The 16063-nt window shown below is 36.4% G+C and overlaps 1 protein-coding gene across 2 annotated transcripts in view; it reads right to left on the bottom strand.

Moving 5' to 3' along the window:
• LOC121736585 (BCL2/adenovirus E1B 19 kDa protein-interacting protein 3) overlaps window positions 1-16063 on the bottom strand; it is a 30832-nt gene that overhangs the window by 2456 nt on the left and 12313 nt on the right. The window contains exons 1-2 of one of the 2 annotated variants that reach the window (XM_042127890.1): window positions 10608-10817; window positions 6819-6927 (exon numbers count right to left, since the gene is read on the bottom strand). In XM_042127890.1, the coding sequence (XP_041983824.1) occupies window positions 6819-6927; window positions 10608-10647 (149 nt within the window). In that variant the 5' untranslated portion in view covers window positions 10648-10817. Of the gene's footprint in view, window positions 1-6818; window positions 6928-10607; window positions 10818-16063 lie in introns of those variants that run through there. The other variant, XM_042127891.1, reaches the window with a different exon arrangement.

The raw sequence follows: 16063 nt of genomic DNA, 5'->3' as shown, positions 1-16063 counted from the left end.
AATACGAAGTATATGTTTGGGATTTTTCGTTTTGTATTCGTAACTTGTTTGTTAACTTGTGAATTCTTGTAAGTTCGAAAATATTCGCAAAACTGAATAGGTACAAATCTACACTACTATTCTAAAGAGGAAAGATTTGATTTTTTGTTTGTTTGTTTGTTTGAGTCGAATAGGCTCCGAAACTATTGGACCGATTTGAAAAATTCTTTTACCATTGGAATCCTGCATTATTTCTGCTGAACATAGGCTAATTTTTATTTTGGAAAAATATAAGGTTCCGTAAGATATTTGGGATTTTCGGACGCAAGGTTTAAAAAATCAACCATAAAAGTTACTTATTTTGCGTACGCTGCCTAAACTATAAAAGATAGAGGCATAAAATGTTCTAAGTAATTATAGATCTTTTAAATATCTACAAAAAAGTCCGCGACACACTATACCTATCTATGTTGAGTGAGGCACAATAACCATTTTTTTATTAAAAAATCTAGAATTTTTTTGGACTATATTTAAATGCGTTTATTTAAATCATGCTATTGACCCTTATCAAAATAAATTATTTCATCACTAAGTACAGTTCTACACTACTATTATAAAGAGGAAAGATTTGATTTTTTGTTTGTTTGTTTGTTTGAGTCGAATAGGCTCCGAAACTACTGGACCGATTTGAAAAATTCTTTTACCATTGGAATCCTGCATTATTTCTGCTGAACATAGGCTAATTTTTATTTTGGAAAAATATAAGGTTCCGTAAGATATTTGGGATTTTCGGACGCAAGGTTTAAAAAATCAACCATAAAAGTTACTTATTTTGCGTACGCTGCCTAAACTATAAAAGATAGAGGCATAAAATGTTCTAAGTAATTATAGATCTTTTAAATATCTACAAAAAAGTCCGCGACACACTATACCTATCTATGTTGAGTGAGGCACAATAACCATTTTTTTATTAAAAAATCTAGAATTTTTTTGGACTATATTTAAATGCGTTTATTTAAATCATGCTATTGACCCTTATCAAAATAAATTATTTCATCACTAAGTACAGTTAATGTAGATAATATTTGGTCTTTGAATGATTAAAATTGGACGTTTGGTTTTAATGTTATGGCGAAATTAAAATATTACGATTTCTGCTGCACGTTGCGAATTGGGCGTCAAGGCGCGATGCGCGGGTGTGCGTGCGGTGGGGGAGAGATTTAATTATCAGTGCCACAGACTCGCCCGGAGAGTCCACGTAAATATTACCTAGATCGTGGGAATCGCAGACACAATAGATTTTCAATAGTTATGCGACAGCCGGGTGCTGCTTTATTGATTTGATATAGACTATCGTGCTTCATTATTATAATCCTAATTTCAAAAAAGCTTTAAAAGTTATGACTACGAAAGTAATATTTTTAGAACTTTTTAAAATAAGTTTTGAATGACTATTATTTTTGATTGCTATTATAATTAATTAATTTCTTTAACTATAAATCTCCAATAGCGGCAGCCGGCTGCCAGCATAACAATTGAAGATCTATTGTGTCTGCGATACCCACGATGCCGATGCACGATGGAAGTATTAATGCATATTTTTTAATCCACACTATTTCTGCTGAATATAGGCTATATTTAATGAGAGAAAAAAGGGAACCGTATTAAGTGTTAATAATTGTGTGAAAAATCTACCAAAATATTCCTTCTTGCTTATGCTTTATAAATTATAGACTATACTTACTCATCGCAAAGTGATGTACTATATTATAGAGGACATTAATATCAACGTAAAAGTCCGCGATATCATATGTCTGACTACTACAATTATTATTATCTTACAATAACTACTTTTTAATCTAAAAATATGTAACGTATACTATATAATAGTAACGTTGCGCTGGTACAAACCATGCCAAACTACTTATCAGCAGGTATTAGTACTTACCAGATTTAATAATCTATACTTAATATTATAAATGCGAAAGTATCTCTGTCTGTCTGTCTGTCTGTCTGTCTCGCTTTCACGCCAAAACTACCGAACTGATTGTAATGAAATTTTGTATACAGATAGTCTAAAGCCTGAGAAAGGACATAGGCTACTTTTTTACTGGAAAAAAAGTTTGTAAGGGGGTGAAAATACGAAAATTTGTTCAAATTAAGTTAGTTCCAAAAATTCATACTAGATGGCGCCGTGCGTCTTTTACATCGCGCTAACGCTTGACTAACATCTTTCTATAATAGGTGGTATCATCATACCTTGGAGTCCCGATTTTTTTTCGATTGTTATTTCTTTTCTACGTTATTTAATAAGTCAGTACTTAATATTATAATATACATTATACAGTGACGTAACCTTAAACCTATCAATGATAAATAGTTTATGGGTAAAGTTAAGGGGGCTAAATAAGCTTTAAAATTTGGCATAATATATAAAGTTTAATTAAAAAAAAATTAAATATTATGTGCACACTGCACAGCTGTTTTGATTTAAGGGGTACCAGGGTTTTTTTTTATAAAAGCTTTTGACACAAATTTTGTTGACATCGCGCGCTATAAACTGAAGTCCACGCGGACGAAGTCGCGGGCAACAGCTAGTTGTTTATAAATCGACAAGATATACGATTTTCATTTATGTATTAAGAATCATTTTAACTTTAATTTAGGAAAGATTTTAACCTTTACTCCATCAACTTTCTGTCAAACTCGCCATTAAACAGTTATCATAAAATGTCATATATTCCCGTAGTCCCGGCAAAGGGCCATACTCTCGGGCAGTTCACTACAAGCCGTATAAATATCGCGCACTCGTTATTTGCATTAGCATTCAATCTTTATAATAACAACATTTTTATATCAAAGACTTTTCATTTAATAATCTAACTATCATATCACAAAAAGGGTATAGTCGAATAAGCAGCTCCTATAGATTCTTTGTCCTACAGTAACATTAAATAATCGTTTACGTGCGCCACTCGCCAGCAAGCTAGCAGCGATCGATTCTCCACTGTATACTACCAGGGTAGCATTCGTTTGTAGCGAGTACGGAGTCGAATAAACGACGACTTAGTACTACATATTTAGAGTCTAGAATCTAGACAGGTATTTAATATGAATATATATTAGGTCTTGAGTTTATAGTTTGTGAGGCGTTAAATAATAAAGAAAACTTTGTAAAGCAACTTTAAACTAAAAAAGGGTGAAGCCAAACGAGCGTAATTTTGTGAGATGTGAGTCGCAGAATTTCGGTCGCATAAATTATTTTTCATACAAATGTCATGACTCACAAAAAAAATCTATGAAACTGAGTGCAGTAGAATTTCAGCTGCCAACCGAAGTTCTGTAACTCACGATTACGCTCGTTTGGCTTCACCCTAAGATAGCGTTAAATGTAAAAAATTACCGACCACAAAAAAATCATAAAATAATAATTATTTGGTATGGAATCTTAATGATAATATTAAATAAGCGAAAAAACATCCCTCTTCAAGATATTAAAGTGTTTTTGCCACAGTAAAAGTTAGTATGATGCTTCAGAGTTCAGACATCATCTATGATCATACAGTTACAATTTACGGCTACAAAATTCACCGCAAAATCATAGAAAAATACCACAAATCATACCTACTTGTTATTCAAAATATTTAACAGTTTAGTTAATACATTCAAAGCAACATAATGTATAACATAAATATTGAATGTGTATGCCGGACGGGCATAGCGAATTTAATAGTTATTTAATTCAGAATAATATGAATATTAAACGACGCTACTATTTAGCATGCAAAATGCTAGACTAGGTCTTCAAATACCAAAATTAAAACTCCTGCACGTGTCTGCCTGCCGCGGACCGGTGGAGCTAGATTTTCTAGAAAGCTAGATCCAGTCTAGACTTCAACGCCTGTCTAGAGTCTAGACCTAACTCGATCGAGTCTGCGCGCGTCGCTGTGATCCTGGTACAAATACCGAGTGTGTTCAAAAGTTGCCCGTTAACTCTTTTCGGTAACATTTATAAGTATCTAAATATTTATATTGCAATTTGAAGCATGTAATTTTGCCAAATATACTCTTTTATATTGCAAAGATACCTACTGGTTTCATAAACAAGATCATTATCAAAATACGCTAATGCAAACCGGTTTTTAATATTTTGTTGTAAATTTCAAGTATAAATAAAGCAATACAAACTTACAAAGGGACCAACGGAAAACTCGTTTTCACGTTACTGAAAATTCAATTTTATTTAGATTTACTCAGAAATAAAACATTTTTTATTTATTAATTATTTTCATTTATTTTATTTAATACCGGGAAAATGATTTGAAATGAAAATAAAAAATCAGCCAAGTGCGAGTCGGACTCACGCACGAAGGGTTCCGTACCGATACAGAGCAAAAATAGGCTAAAAATTATATTTTTTGTATCTTGCATTTTTTTTTTTTAATATTATTATTAAATATTAAACATATAAAAGAATGTGTGAAAAATTCAAGTGCCTACCTCTTACCATTATTGACATAGAGCGAAAAAGGCCGAAAAATACACGTTTGTTGTATGGGAAACTAAAAAAAACACCCACTAAAATATTTATTTTATTTTGTTTTCAGCATTTGTTATAGCGACAACAGATATATATACACAATCTGTGAAAATTTCATAAGTCTAGTTCTTGAGATACAGCCTGGAGCCAGACAGACAGACGGACAGACATCGAAGTCTCAGTAATAGGGTTCCGTTTTTACCCTTTGGGTACGGAACCCTAAAAATGATCCCTCATATTATAAAATGAAATATGTTACACTTCATTCATTAAATAAACGTTAAAATATTTAGTTAGGTATGATATTTTGTACACCAACGGGCAACGGCCTTGTTTGCCTGGGTGAATGACAGCTGTCCACCCAGAACCGTCCGAGGGCGCAGATAAAAAAAAAATTGTGTAGTGACTATTGAGTGACCCCCCCCCCCCCCCCTCCCCAAAATTTCAGGCTGCGACCGCGCCTGATGTTAGGCAAATGATAATCACGTCCGCGTCATACTATGGCGTCTTAACTCAAGCAACTTTTAACTTTTCAAGGACTCATTCATTCATAGTACGTGCATTACTCATGTAACATGTTGTATGAGGTCAAAAACCTATGTAGTATATCTAATATGACCTATCTGATACAGTACAAGCGACATGGCTAATCAATAACTAATTTAAACGTGTTTACAAATTATAGACTTCCAAGTAAGCTGGGGTTTAGTGACCTAGGTCCTAGGCGGTTAACCATTATCCACTTATAAGGCATATACCTATGTATATGCCTTATAATATGCATGCACCATGCACCTGTGTATATGCCTTATAGGCAGTCGCGGATGGAAACGATCCAGGCGATCGCAAAATGTATAAAGTGGTTTCTTAGACAGGAAATAAAGAAACTTCCATAAAGGTAAAGGTTATGTTATTTGCGATTGATCGAAACGACCGATCGCAAATGAGTGAGATCTAAAAAACTCGTCTCCCGCATCACTGTTGCACTAGCCTTCCGCCGGTATATCCGATACCAGGGTTTCATGGGCAGGTAAGAGGGGTAAAAGGTATGCGGTACTTGCCTACTCTTCATTCCCAAAGGGAGGCGAAACCCCTCCCTCGGGAAAATCCCGCAACTAGGATATCATGAAATTTATGTGGACGTAAGAATGTCGGGCGTTTCGAGCGTTCCCGTACGAATATCCTATACCAGGCACTCATGAGTATTGCGGAAGTAGGTGGGCAGTCGGAATGCGCCGCCTTCTTCAACTCACGCCTCCCGCAGGAAAATCCTTTACCAGGCTAACAGAGGCTATAAACATTACTTGTACTTGTACAAAGTAGTAACTACACAGTGTACTACGTTCCGCTTTCGAGGAATTTGCGGATTTCACTCGCCTCACTCAAGAATATATTCTACCAGGATTTTATGAAAAAGCAGTGTTTGTCCTCCATGACGGCTATTGATTTCCCAATGAAATATTCTGCACTAGGACATCAGAATTATTTAGAAGGAGTAAGAGGACAGCTGTGGGTCGTCTTCCGCAAATATAGTACATTCTGCACTAAGACATCATAAGCATCAGAGGAAGGAGTCAGATATCAGTGGATGATAATAATAATAATTATTGGCAGGTATTACACGCATCGTAATAGGCCGAATCGTAGTATCACAGAACACTTGTGAATCGCGTGATACTAGAATCATGATAATATTGATGCGTGTAATACCTGCCATTGATAGGCACCGTAGAGCAGCGGTCGTCACAATTTACTGGCCAAGGACCACACTGCACACATGACAATGTGAGTACCAGCACCGGGCCTCAGACGGCAGAGCGGGCAGAGTATGTGAATTGTGAAGGGCGCTCCAAGAGCGGCTTCACAGTAATGCCTTTTAACACCTACCGAGTTAGGTGGCGAGTCAGTACTCTCGGCTTTATTGGTCGAGAACACTGTCTCGCCCACGAAGATAGTCTCGCCACTGTATCTAGGTGAAATCAGGCTCTATGGGTGTTTTGCTTCACACCATAAAACAACTGGATTAGGTTATTATGTATTATGGGCTATGGCATTTGTTAACTAAACATTAACTAGATTGGCCGGTTACGTTTATCGTTTTAAATATGGCGTAATTTTAACCATTATGTGGTATAGTTCATAGTTGATCATTCAAATGATTTACTTTGTCGCGGGCCACATAAATAACGGCTACGGGCCGCAATTTGACGATCACGGCTCTAGAGTCCATAGTCTCTAGACACAGACATTAGGACCCATCTTCCGTACACACTGTCCTAGGGTATCATACAATACACACCTGCCCTTGGCGGAGGACTCGCGGCTCTCACGCTGCGCCTCCCTCAGGAGCCGCAGGTACTCGCCCTCCGCGCCCAGGATACCACCAGAGTTCAGCTCCACCCACGATTCTGAAATAACAGAAAGATTATTATCCTTGAGTTCTGCCAAATAAAGATGGAGTACTTTAAATGTAAGACCGAATATAAATAGCACAATGCTTCCAGAACGGGTGAAATACGCTGGCATGCGTAAGACGGTTGACTTGAGCAGAGCACCATAGAATTGGCACCAGGATGTACTTTAATATGTATTCTGTGACCAGGGAACGGACGACGTTGCCTCGATAACTATCGCCCGATGAGCTGGATGTATACGGTACATACGGTATACCAGACACCAGGGGGGTGAGCCAAGATCTTTTCGTTTTCGCTTCTTTATAGAATCGCCGATCAAAATGTATGGAATTGACATAAGCGTTCGTCAATATGACATTGACGTTCGACTCGTGTTATGTCAATTCCATACATTTTGATCGGCGATTCTATAAAGAAGCGAAAACGAAAAGATCTCGGCTCACCCCCCAGTCAAACTTGCCAACAGTGACGCAGAAACGAAAGAAACAGAAATTTAGGGAAGGCCTTTACGCAGCAGTGGGACAGGCTGTCCCACTGCTGATTGCTGTATTTGCTGTCCCGGACAGCAAATACAGCAATCAGCATAGGCTCATAAAAATTATCCTGATCAATGCTCGTACCCAACGTGTGCAAGCAGTGGGACAGCAGGCTCAAAGAAAGTACATACCACTCTCAAGAACACCAATGCGTCAACTATTGTACATAATATTATTTCTTATGCAAATTTTATGCAAAGTGATAATGAAGAAATACAACAATTCGCTATCTTGTTGATGTCGTCATTTGTTTATAAACATTATGTTTTCATGCACTTAGAATATTTATAGTAGTTACTTAGTCATTATTATGTTTATTTAGAGTTTAGACTTTAGATCAAGTGCAAATAAACAGATCCGCGCTTTAAAGGTAAGAAATGTAATATGCGCACTTGTTTTGGTGTCCTACTACTACTGAGCATCTAGTGAGCACGCATAATAATAGCTGAAAACTCTGGATAACTTAAAATTAATAAAATAGAAATAGAATTCGTAAGAGGTTTCATTGTAGGTTCCAAAACCTTGCTAAGGTAATAATTTCAATTGGCCTAGAATGCCTAGATATATAGACTAGTCTTTGGGAAAAAACCTTCTCATCGCGGCAATATGTACGGTTCCCATGTGAATTTCTGTAGCACGCAGTTACGGGCAACCGTTCCGTACACTTATGTTTACACTTTCCGTACACTTAAGTTGCACAAACACAGATGTTATTTGGGTACTGCTAAGTCTCCATTCTGAGAAACTCTTGCATAGGTGAACGTGACGATCGGCAGGTAATGCACCAGAGTCACGTAAGATAACATTTATTATTGGTTTCTGCATATTGATTGACTGCATGTTGACCCTTAACATGCTGTCGCAAACGAAAGTCATATTAAAGTTATAAATGATGTTTCCCTTGATTTTACATCGGTTTCTGCAACTAATATGTTACGCACGGTTTCTAAGATTGTTTTGACTTTATCCATTTTATAGCAGTGTTGATTGGAGTTTTATGTTTGCCAACAAACATGTTATTGAATTAAAGAACTTCAGTCAAAAAAACAAGTTTATTTCTTATCATCAAGAGTCGAATCCCTGTCTTCTTAGACGCTTATTGGCATCTATCAGATAGATTATTTTCTTCTTTTTTGAGTATACAATGTAAAGTTATCAAAAACAAAATTGTTAAATAATTTTACAAAACTTCTCAAATTTCCCTATGAGAGGTAATTTATAAGAAGAACTTCTTAAATTGTGAACCAACCAAACCCAAGATTCTGCATATTGATAGTGTACCGTATAATTTAAGTCTTAACCATAAAGTTAATATACCTCTAGGTATATTAACTTTATGGTCTTAACACGTGGGTAAGGTCGCATACCGTAACGTAACTATACCAGTTTGGGCGCAGTAGCTCTACCATGAGTTGCTATCGAAAAAGTATACGATTTTACCGTACTCGATAGCGAGCAAACGTGCGTCGATATAGTTTTCAATAAAAACCGTATTTTACGATACCACCTGTCAAATTGTTTACTCATGGTACCGATTCACATGAGAAACTGCTTAAAACAATAGTCGCTAGCGAGTTTTTATTCGATACGTATTTATTGTAAACTCATGGTAGCGATTTTAGTTCCACAAGTGACCGCTAGAGGCGCTGTAAAATTTTCCATACTAAAAATTTACGAGAGACGGTATCGAGTATCGTTAAATACTATAGCTTTAAACTCATGGTCGAGCTACTGTATTGTGACAGTAACGTTGTTTACGATTGCATTGTGGGCGAGGCGTGGGCGCCGGGCGGTGGGGACCAGAGAACAAAATGATCATCCGATTAAAAAAAAACTTAAATAAAGGCTCGAGACCTTACCGTTTTTATTGGTACCAATCGACAGTATTCCATTCTTACAATTTAAGAGGAGACCCGTTTGAAGACTATTGGAATTTTTTGTAGGATCATAAGAGCTCTATGGAAGTTAGAATAAGAAACTTGTTTCTTGCTAACGAGTCACCAAAATATAAACAAACCCTATGCACTAAAATTTATTTACGAGCTAAACATACAATCATAAACTACCTATAGCAATTTTGTATCCTTTTATTTTAGATTAGGAATCCTTGGACAAAACGTCCCAACTCCCAGCAAAATAAAATAAATTCAACAACATCACACCATATTTTATCAGAGCGCAAAATGTCAAATCGAAATTCCTCTGTAAATAGATTCAAACGTGTTTACCGAGTAGGCAAACCTGTTCTGTGGGAATGTAATAGGCATTGGGGCAAAATGGGACACCTGCCTCTATTATAGCTGTTGTAATCCAAAATGATAAGCTTCAATCTTTAATCGATATTTACCAATACAAAGCAAAAGTAAAAGCGATAGAGCTTAAAGTTTAATAATCTGCTCAGAAGATTAATCATGACAATATTGGTAAAAGAAAAAACACAGAAAATATTAAGAAAATAGAATGAAACCTTAGGTAAAAAGAACATAAGGACTATGTGAATCTACTGCACGTTTTTTGACGATTTTAATAGCAGTTTATCAATTATTCTCTAGCGCTTTTGATTGGCTATCATCAAATAGTTATCCAATTTACAACGGTACCATTAAACTTCAAGACCTCAAAAACTGTGCACAAATTAATTTATTCGCGCTGAGAATCGCATGATACAAGTTACAACAACAGAGTATTATTACTTTGAAAAAAATAGTGATTCATATCAGACATCCGGCCTTCGCATTAATGCAGATAAAAATGACATAACACGTAAACGTGCAAAATGCCAGATGTCATTATAAGGCCAAGGTTATTTTGCAAAAAGGGGCTGCACTGGTCAGTGGTCACCTGGCGATTCAACGGCGATAAAAAAATATCACCACGATAAACATTCATCGGAAACTTTGAGAAATGTTATTGTTTAGATAAGGAGAGGGAATTTGCAACGTTTGACGAACTTTGAGAAATGTTATTGTTTATTTGTTATTGTTTAGATTAGAGAGAAGAAGAGGGAATTTGCAACGTCTGACGTGTCGAAGAAATATCTAACGACGAAAGCGATCCGAACAATATATCACCACCATGAGACGTAAACAATGTGTAATCTTACATTTTACGAGAAACGCGCGAAATAAATGCAATTACCGAGTTCATCCACCGCGGCCGCGCTCAACGGCTCCAGCATCTTGCCAAATATCTTCTGCTCCTTCTTTTATTATAGCCAATAATTTTCCAAAAGTCAAAAAACCGATAACGCCACGTCAAACTGCGTAATTCACTTTATAAACAAACACAAAGAAGCACAGAGACGCGTCCGCTCGCGTCGAGCGTCCGAACGAGACTGAGTCTATTTTTGAATTTCGAATGTAAACATTGCACTGCGTAGGCGCAGATCACTGACAATCTATCGCGTCGTTTACTTTGTTTGTTTTTCACAAGAAAGGAAATTGCTGCTCATTATTAACATTTTCAATACAGAAAATATATCTATTGATACTATTTTAACAAAGGAAGTCGTGCCTACCTCTCCCACCGAAGTAGAATGGAATTCTCTTGCTATGGATGTCTACAGCTCTTACAATGGTGAAACAGCATCGAATCATGGCAATAAGATGTTTCAAATGCCAAAGACAGATAAACATAGAGCAATCTTGTTTACTACTTTCTCTCCATAATTTTAATTATTCTAAGCTTCCTACGACTTAGTTACGCTCGTAATGTGTGAATGTAACACAGATTTCTCTTAAACTTAAACATGCGTTATGCATCTTGTTTGATTTAAAGTCAGACAAGCTCTCAACTTGCTATATAATTTTCAACATAGTATAAACTGTTTTTTTACAGCATCTAATGGTATCTATTAAACATAAAGAGCTGACAAATCGCCAAAAATACCGAAGACCTTCCAAATGACCGGGTCAAGAAACTTTCAACTCTGAGATAATCTCTGCGAAGACAAAGAGCATTATTGTACGTTTTAAAGTAAACCCTGTCAATATTTAAAACGGTGACAAATTGTAAACATTGAACAACAATGCAACAAAACAACAAAGTACCTGTGGACTGTGGGGTACACAATCATGTCTTACGACTACCTGTTCGGTGGGCGTTGTGTATGTGTGGGAGCTCAGGTAGTGCAGGACTTGCAAATGGCGTACTTGGCACAACTGGGTCAATTAGTAATCGGTAGATATGACTAGCATCAAGCATGAAGCATCCGCAAATTTATCCTTAACGTAACTTTCCGGGCGAGTCAGAAATTATTTCTGGGTATCTCGAATGGTTTAGCCATCTAGAGATGGTAAATTTCCATTTGCTTATGTTAAATCACCTGTTTTAAAGGACACCATAAATTCGGTAATATTTTTTTTTTGGAAGCTGGTTTACCAAAATATCAATCTTTAGACCCAAAACGATCTTCATTCAGGTTGAAAAATGAATAATACATTTCGAGAGGTGATCTGAATTCTGTTAAGTTGAAAACCCGCTTAGAAATTAAGATCCAATTAGATGCAATGGGATCTACAGAGGATCTTATAGATACAGATCTCAGTTTGAACTCTGGAGAAGTCTATTGCTCTACGTGACGCCAGTCAACGTGACGCACGTCAATAATGGACTGACTCACTGACTTGTGACTACGTGTCCGCTATCACATAGGGGTGATTATCACGAGAGGTCGTGGGTTCATCAGTCTCAACTCTCAACGCAAGGATCACGTTTATTTTCAACTTCAAAGTCGTTGCATTGTAAACGAATTGGTCGATTCTAAACCAGTTTTATAACGAGCTCGTTAGAAAAATCTAGAATACTCGTATATTTTGTACTTTAACGCTGTTGCAATTGTATGCTAAGACGGCGAACAAAGGTGAGACCTTGACATAATAAAGAATCCAGAATGGGTACAGTTTGTGGAGCGTAAACAGTAAATACGATTAGTATCGTATTATCGTAGGCGTAGAGTAAGCAGCCTAGGATTAGGTATAGGAGTTTAGTAGGCGTTTTCTCCTAGGGCCAATAGGAGCAATGTTCTCGATTCAACTTTTTGTGGTATCATAATAATTAATATTGCTTAACAGCTTGCCTAATTGACGTGTGAAACTACTTTCTGCCTAGACTAGTTCTGCCTAGATTAAAAAGTATTCGGCGCTTAGAGGACGCACGACTGCGTCTTTCGAATCTGAGATACCAGGCAAGCATAAGTTAAAAGATATTCGTGAAAAGAAAGGAGCTATATCATTAAACCCTGACAATGATGAGTTGTTGACATGTTTACTGCATGCCACAATATCAACAAATCTTCCATCTTTGCAATCCCCACTAAGAAATTCTTTGTCCGTCCGTTGCGTGCAGTGAATCACGTACGCCCTTCACCCGACAAAGAGGTTACTTGTGCGAGCATCAATTAGATCGGCAGCCATTACTACAACCGTACAACACTCGTCTCTTGTCCGGTAGCTATCGCTTGTTTGAAAATAGAATACGCAATTTCACTAAAAAATAAAAATCAATTTCTAAATTGAGCAGTTGATATTAAATGCTCCAAGCACATTGATTCCTTATTCCAGGAAAACAGAAACTCCAGATAAAGGTTGGAAAGGATGCCCAGTCATTGTCCGAAATGAAATTGACGTCAAAACTGACGTAATAAATACACTGAATGTACCAGGAGCGCACGATTTACGAAGAGTTGTTTGGCAGCCTTTCAAATACACTTGGCGCGTGCCGTAACTTCACCATTCTAAAATAATCCATAAAAATATAGAAACAGAAATCAAAGTTGCTTGTTGTTCGTCGATAAATTTCTATCGGCGAAATGAAGTCTATTTGTAAACACTTGTAGTGACATAAGTGGCCAAAATAGAGCGTACGCAGCAAATGTAGGTCAATTTCTGGTCACTGCACCGGCTCTTGGCGTTGCGTTGCACACGTGGCTATCAAAAATGCCGGCACGTGGCGAAAACAACACGCGTTTGCGATTAATTTACCAAGCTATGGTTAGTTTTGACTTTTGTAAAAAAATAAACAAAAAAAAAATACTCAGATAAAAACAAGGCTTACGGCCTGTTTCACCACTTAACTAACTGATAAAGTGCCGAATAGGATATTCACAGCTTTTTGACAGATTCTCCATACTTCATCGGTCAAGTGCCTAGGAAGTGGTGAAACAGGAAAAGTTAGACTTTAGGCAAAACTAAGTAGGTACTAACAACTAAAGAGACATATTCTAGATAAATAAGTAAGTACTTTTAATAATGCCAAATGCCAGCTATTGTGATATTTTTTAAGCATTTTATAAAATAAGAGTTAAGAGTTCAAGACTCAAGACTCAAATGAGTATGAAAATGTTTTAAAGTTTAAGGTGACAGTACAAAAGTCTAAGATACCTCTACCAGAGTAGACAGAATGATAGAGTATGCCGACTTAGAACTGATGTTGAAATTTTTAAATTTCACGTATTATGACGAAAATCGTCGCAAGGGTTGTTAACTTGTTACCTACGAATTTAAAAATATGACATATTCGCTGGACGTGTTCCTCTTTGGTCGTATTGTTGTTTGTGTTTTGGCACATGCGATTAAAATTGTCAGAATCCAATTTTGAAATCTTAATTTTAAATATTTAAAAATAAATTATTATCAGCCAGCGCGAGGCACAATCCATTCATAATCCTAGTGAAACCCGACGAATTTGACAGATATTGAAACCTGTCCGTTTCTTTGCAGTCGAACTACTGGTAGTTATGTCTATTGTGCCTCTACGGTGACAACTGACAGTACAAAAGGCCGCACCTAATGCTTGTATGAGAAATCGATCGTCTTGAAGCGTACTCTCTGTGGCTTGACCTAAACTCATACGTCGACAGGCGTATCGCTATTTACAATTTTTTAAGAATTTACGTCTATGGGCGGTACTGTCCGTCAACGTGTTAACTCGGTAAGTGATACAAAGAAAATCCAGGCTACAAAGGCTACATTTGAAATTGTTGTAGAGCACAATATCAGAGATTTGTGTTCCGAAAGATTAAAATTATTTCGTCTCGAACTACTAAAGTCTAAACTCTATTGTGTGACCGAAACTAAACTTGACAAAAATGTGGTTAAATTATAAATACTTTAAAAGTTATTAGACTAATGAGCAGACAGCATAATAGAGAAAATAAGTTTAAGAAGAAGCTATTACTTAATTATGAATTAATATTATTATAATGAATTTTTTGTACAAAGTTATGGATTTTGATGGTTTAAGAATTAATTTCTAACAAAATTTATACAAATTATAATTCGATTTTGGTAATGAATAAGTTTGTATTCATAAGGTTTTACGAAATTTTGATCAAAATTTCGTAAAACAGTAAACAGGTAAACAGCATCAAACATTATAGAAAAAATAAAAATATACACTCAAATTGTTACCTAATTAGTTAAACAGTTACAAATAAGCTAGTTTTATAAGGTAATACAATTCTTATCACAGTTTTGTTATCCTGCATAGCTAGCACAAGCACGTAGACAAACGAAAGAAACTAAATTTTGACAGTTTTAACGGAAAAACATTGGAGTAAAAGTTTCTTTCGTATCTCGATATCTTTCGCTTTTGAAAATCTATATGTCAAGCATGACGATCCGCTTTTGACATTTAGTTTCTTGATTCTGTTTTTATTTTTATTATGGCACTTGGCTATAAAACCATGGCCAGTGTCGAGTAAATGGCGGCAAATTCAAAAAATCGATGTATAGCAACCCTGTCTATAGCCGGAATTATAGTTTTGATCTACAAACTACGAATAATAAAGTTCCTTAGTTTTTATTATTCGTATTTCGTAGATCAAAACTATAATTCTGGCTATAGACAAGGTTGCTACACGTCGATTTTTTGAATTTGCCGCCATTTACTCGACACTGGCCATGGTTTTATAGCCGAGGTGCCATAATTAAAAAAAAAAGAACCAAGAAACTAAATGTCAAAAAAAATTATTGCCGTTGCTTTAATGGTTGCTATGGAAAGAGTTTCTTGTCTTTGTCCACTGAAACTCAAGTCGATGGGTGGTGCCATGCTCGGGAATAAGATATGTAGACATGGGAAAGAAACTGCCATTACTTTCTTCCGAAGAATCGACTGGGAAACCCCGTGCTAGCTACGCTGGTCAGAGCCCAGAGGTCAATTATACCGGTGAACGGTAATAGAAGAAAAACAAGTTTAACATAATAATAAATAATAATTGAAACTTCTATACAAAACTATACTGTACTCGGCGAAACATGGCGGTAGCGGTCATTGACTCCCTGTCAAAAACTTGTCATTTTCTATACAAAGCCGCGATTGACAACATCTGACACTTCATTGTCAATCGCGGTTTATATAGAAAATGACAAGTTTTTGACAGGAGTCAATGACCTCTACCGCCATGTTTCCCCGAGTACAGTATGGTGGATCTATGGAACCCTGACTGGCAGAATCTACAGTTAAAATGTCTCTTTTTAAGTCGGTAAAAAACTTAACATAAATTAACAATGGAGCTAATCCATAGTCCATACTAATTACTAATAATGTAAAATGCGAAAGTATGTCTGCCTGTTACCTCTTTACGCCCAAACCGC

Source organism: Aricia agestis, chromosome 19, assembly GCF_905147365.1.
Source record: "Aricia agestis chromosome 19, ilAriAges1.1, whole genome shotgun sequence".
NCBI classification, from domain to species: domain Eukaryota; kingdom Metazoa; phylum Arthropoda; class Insecta; order Lepidoptera; family Lycaenidae; genus Aricia; species Aricia agestis.
The sequence above is the reverse complement of the archived record's forward strand: the minus strand, read 5'-3'. Positions and strand labels throughout refer to the sequence as shown.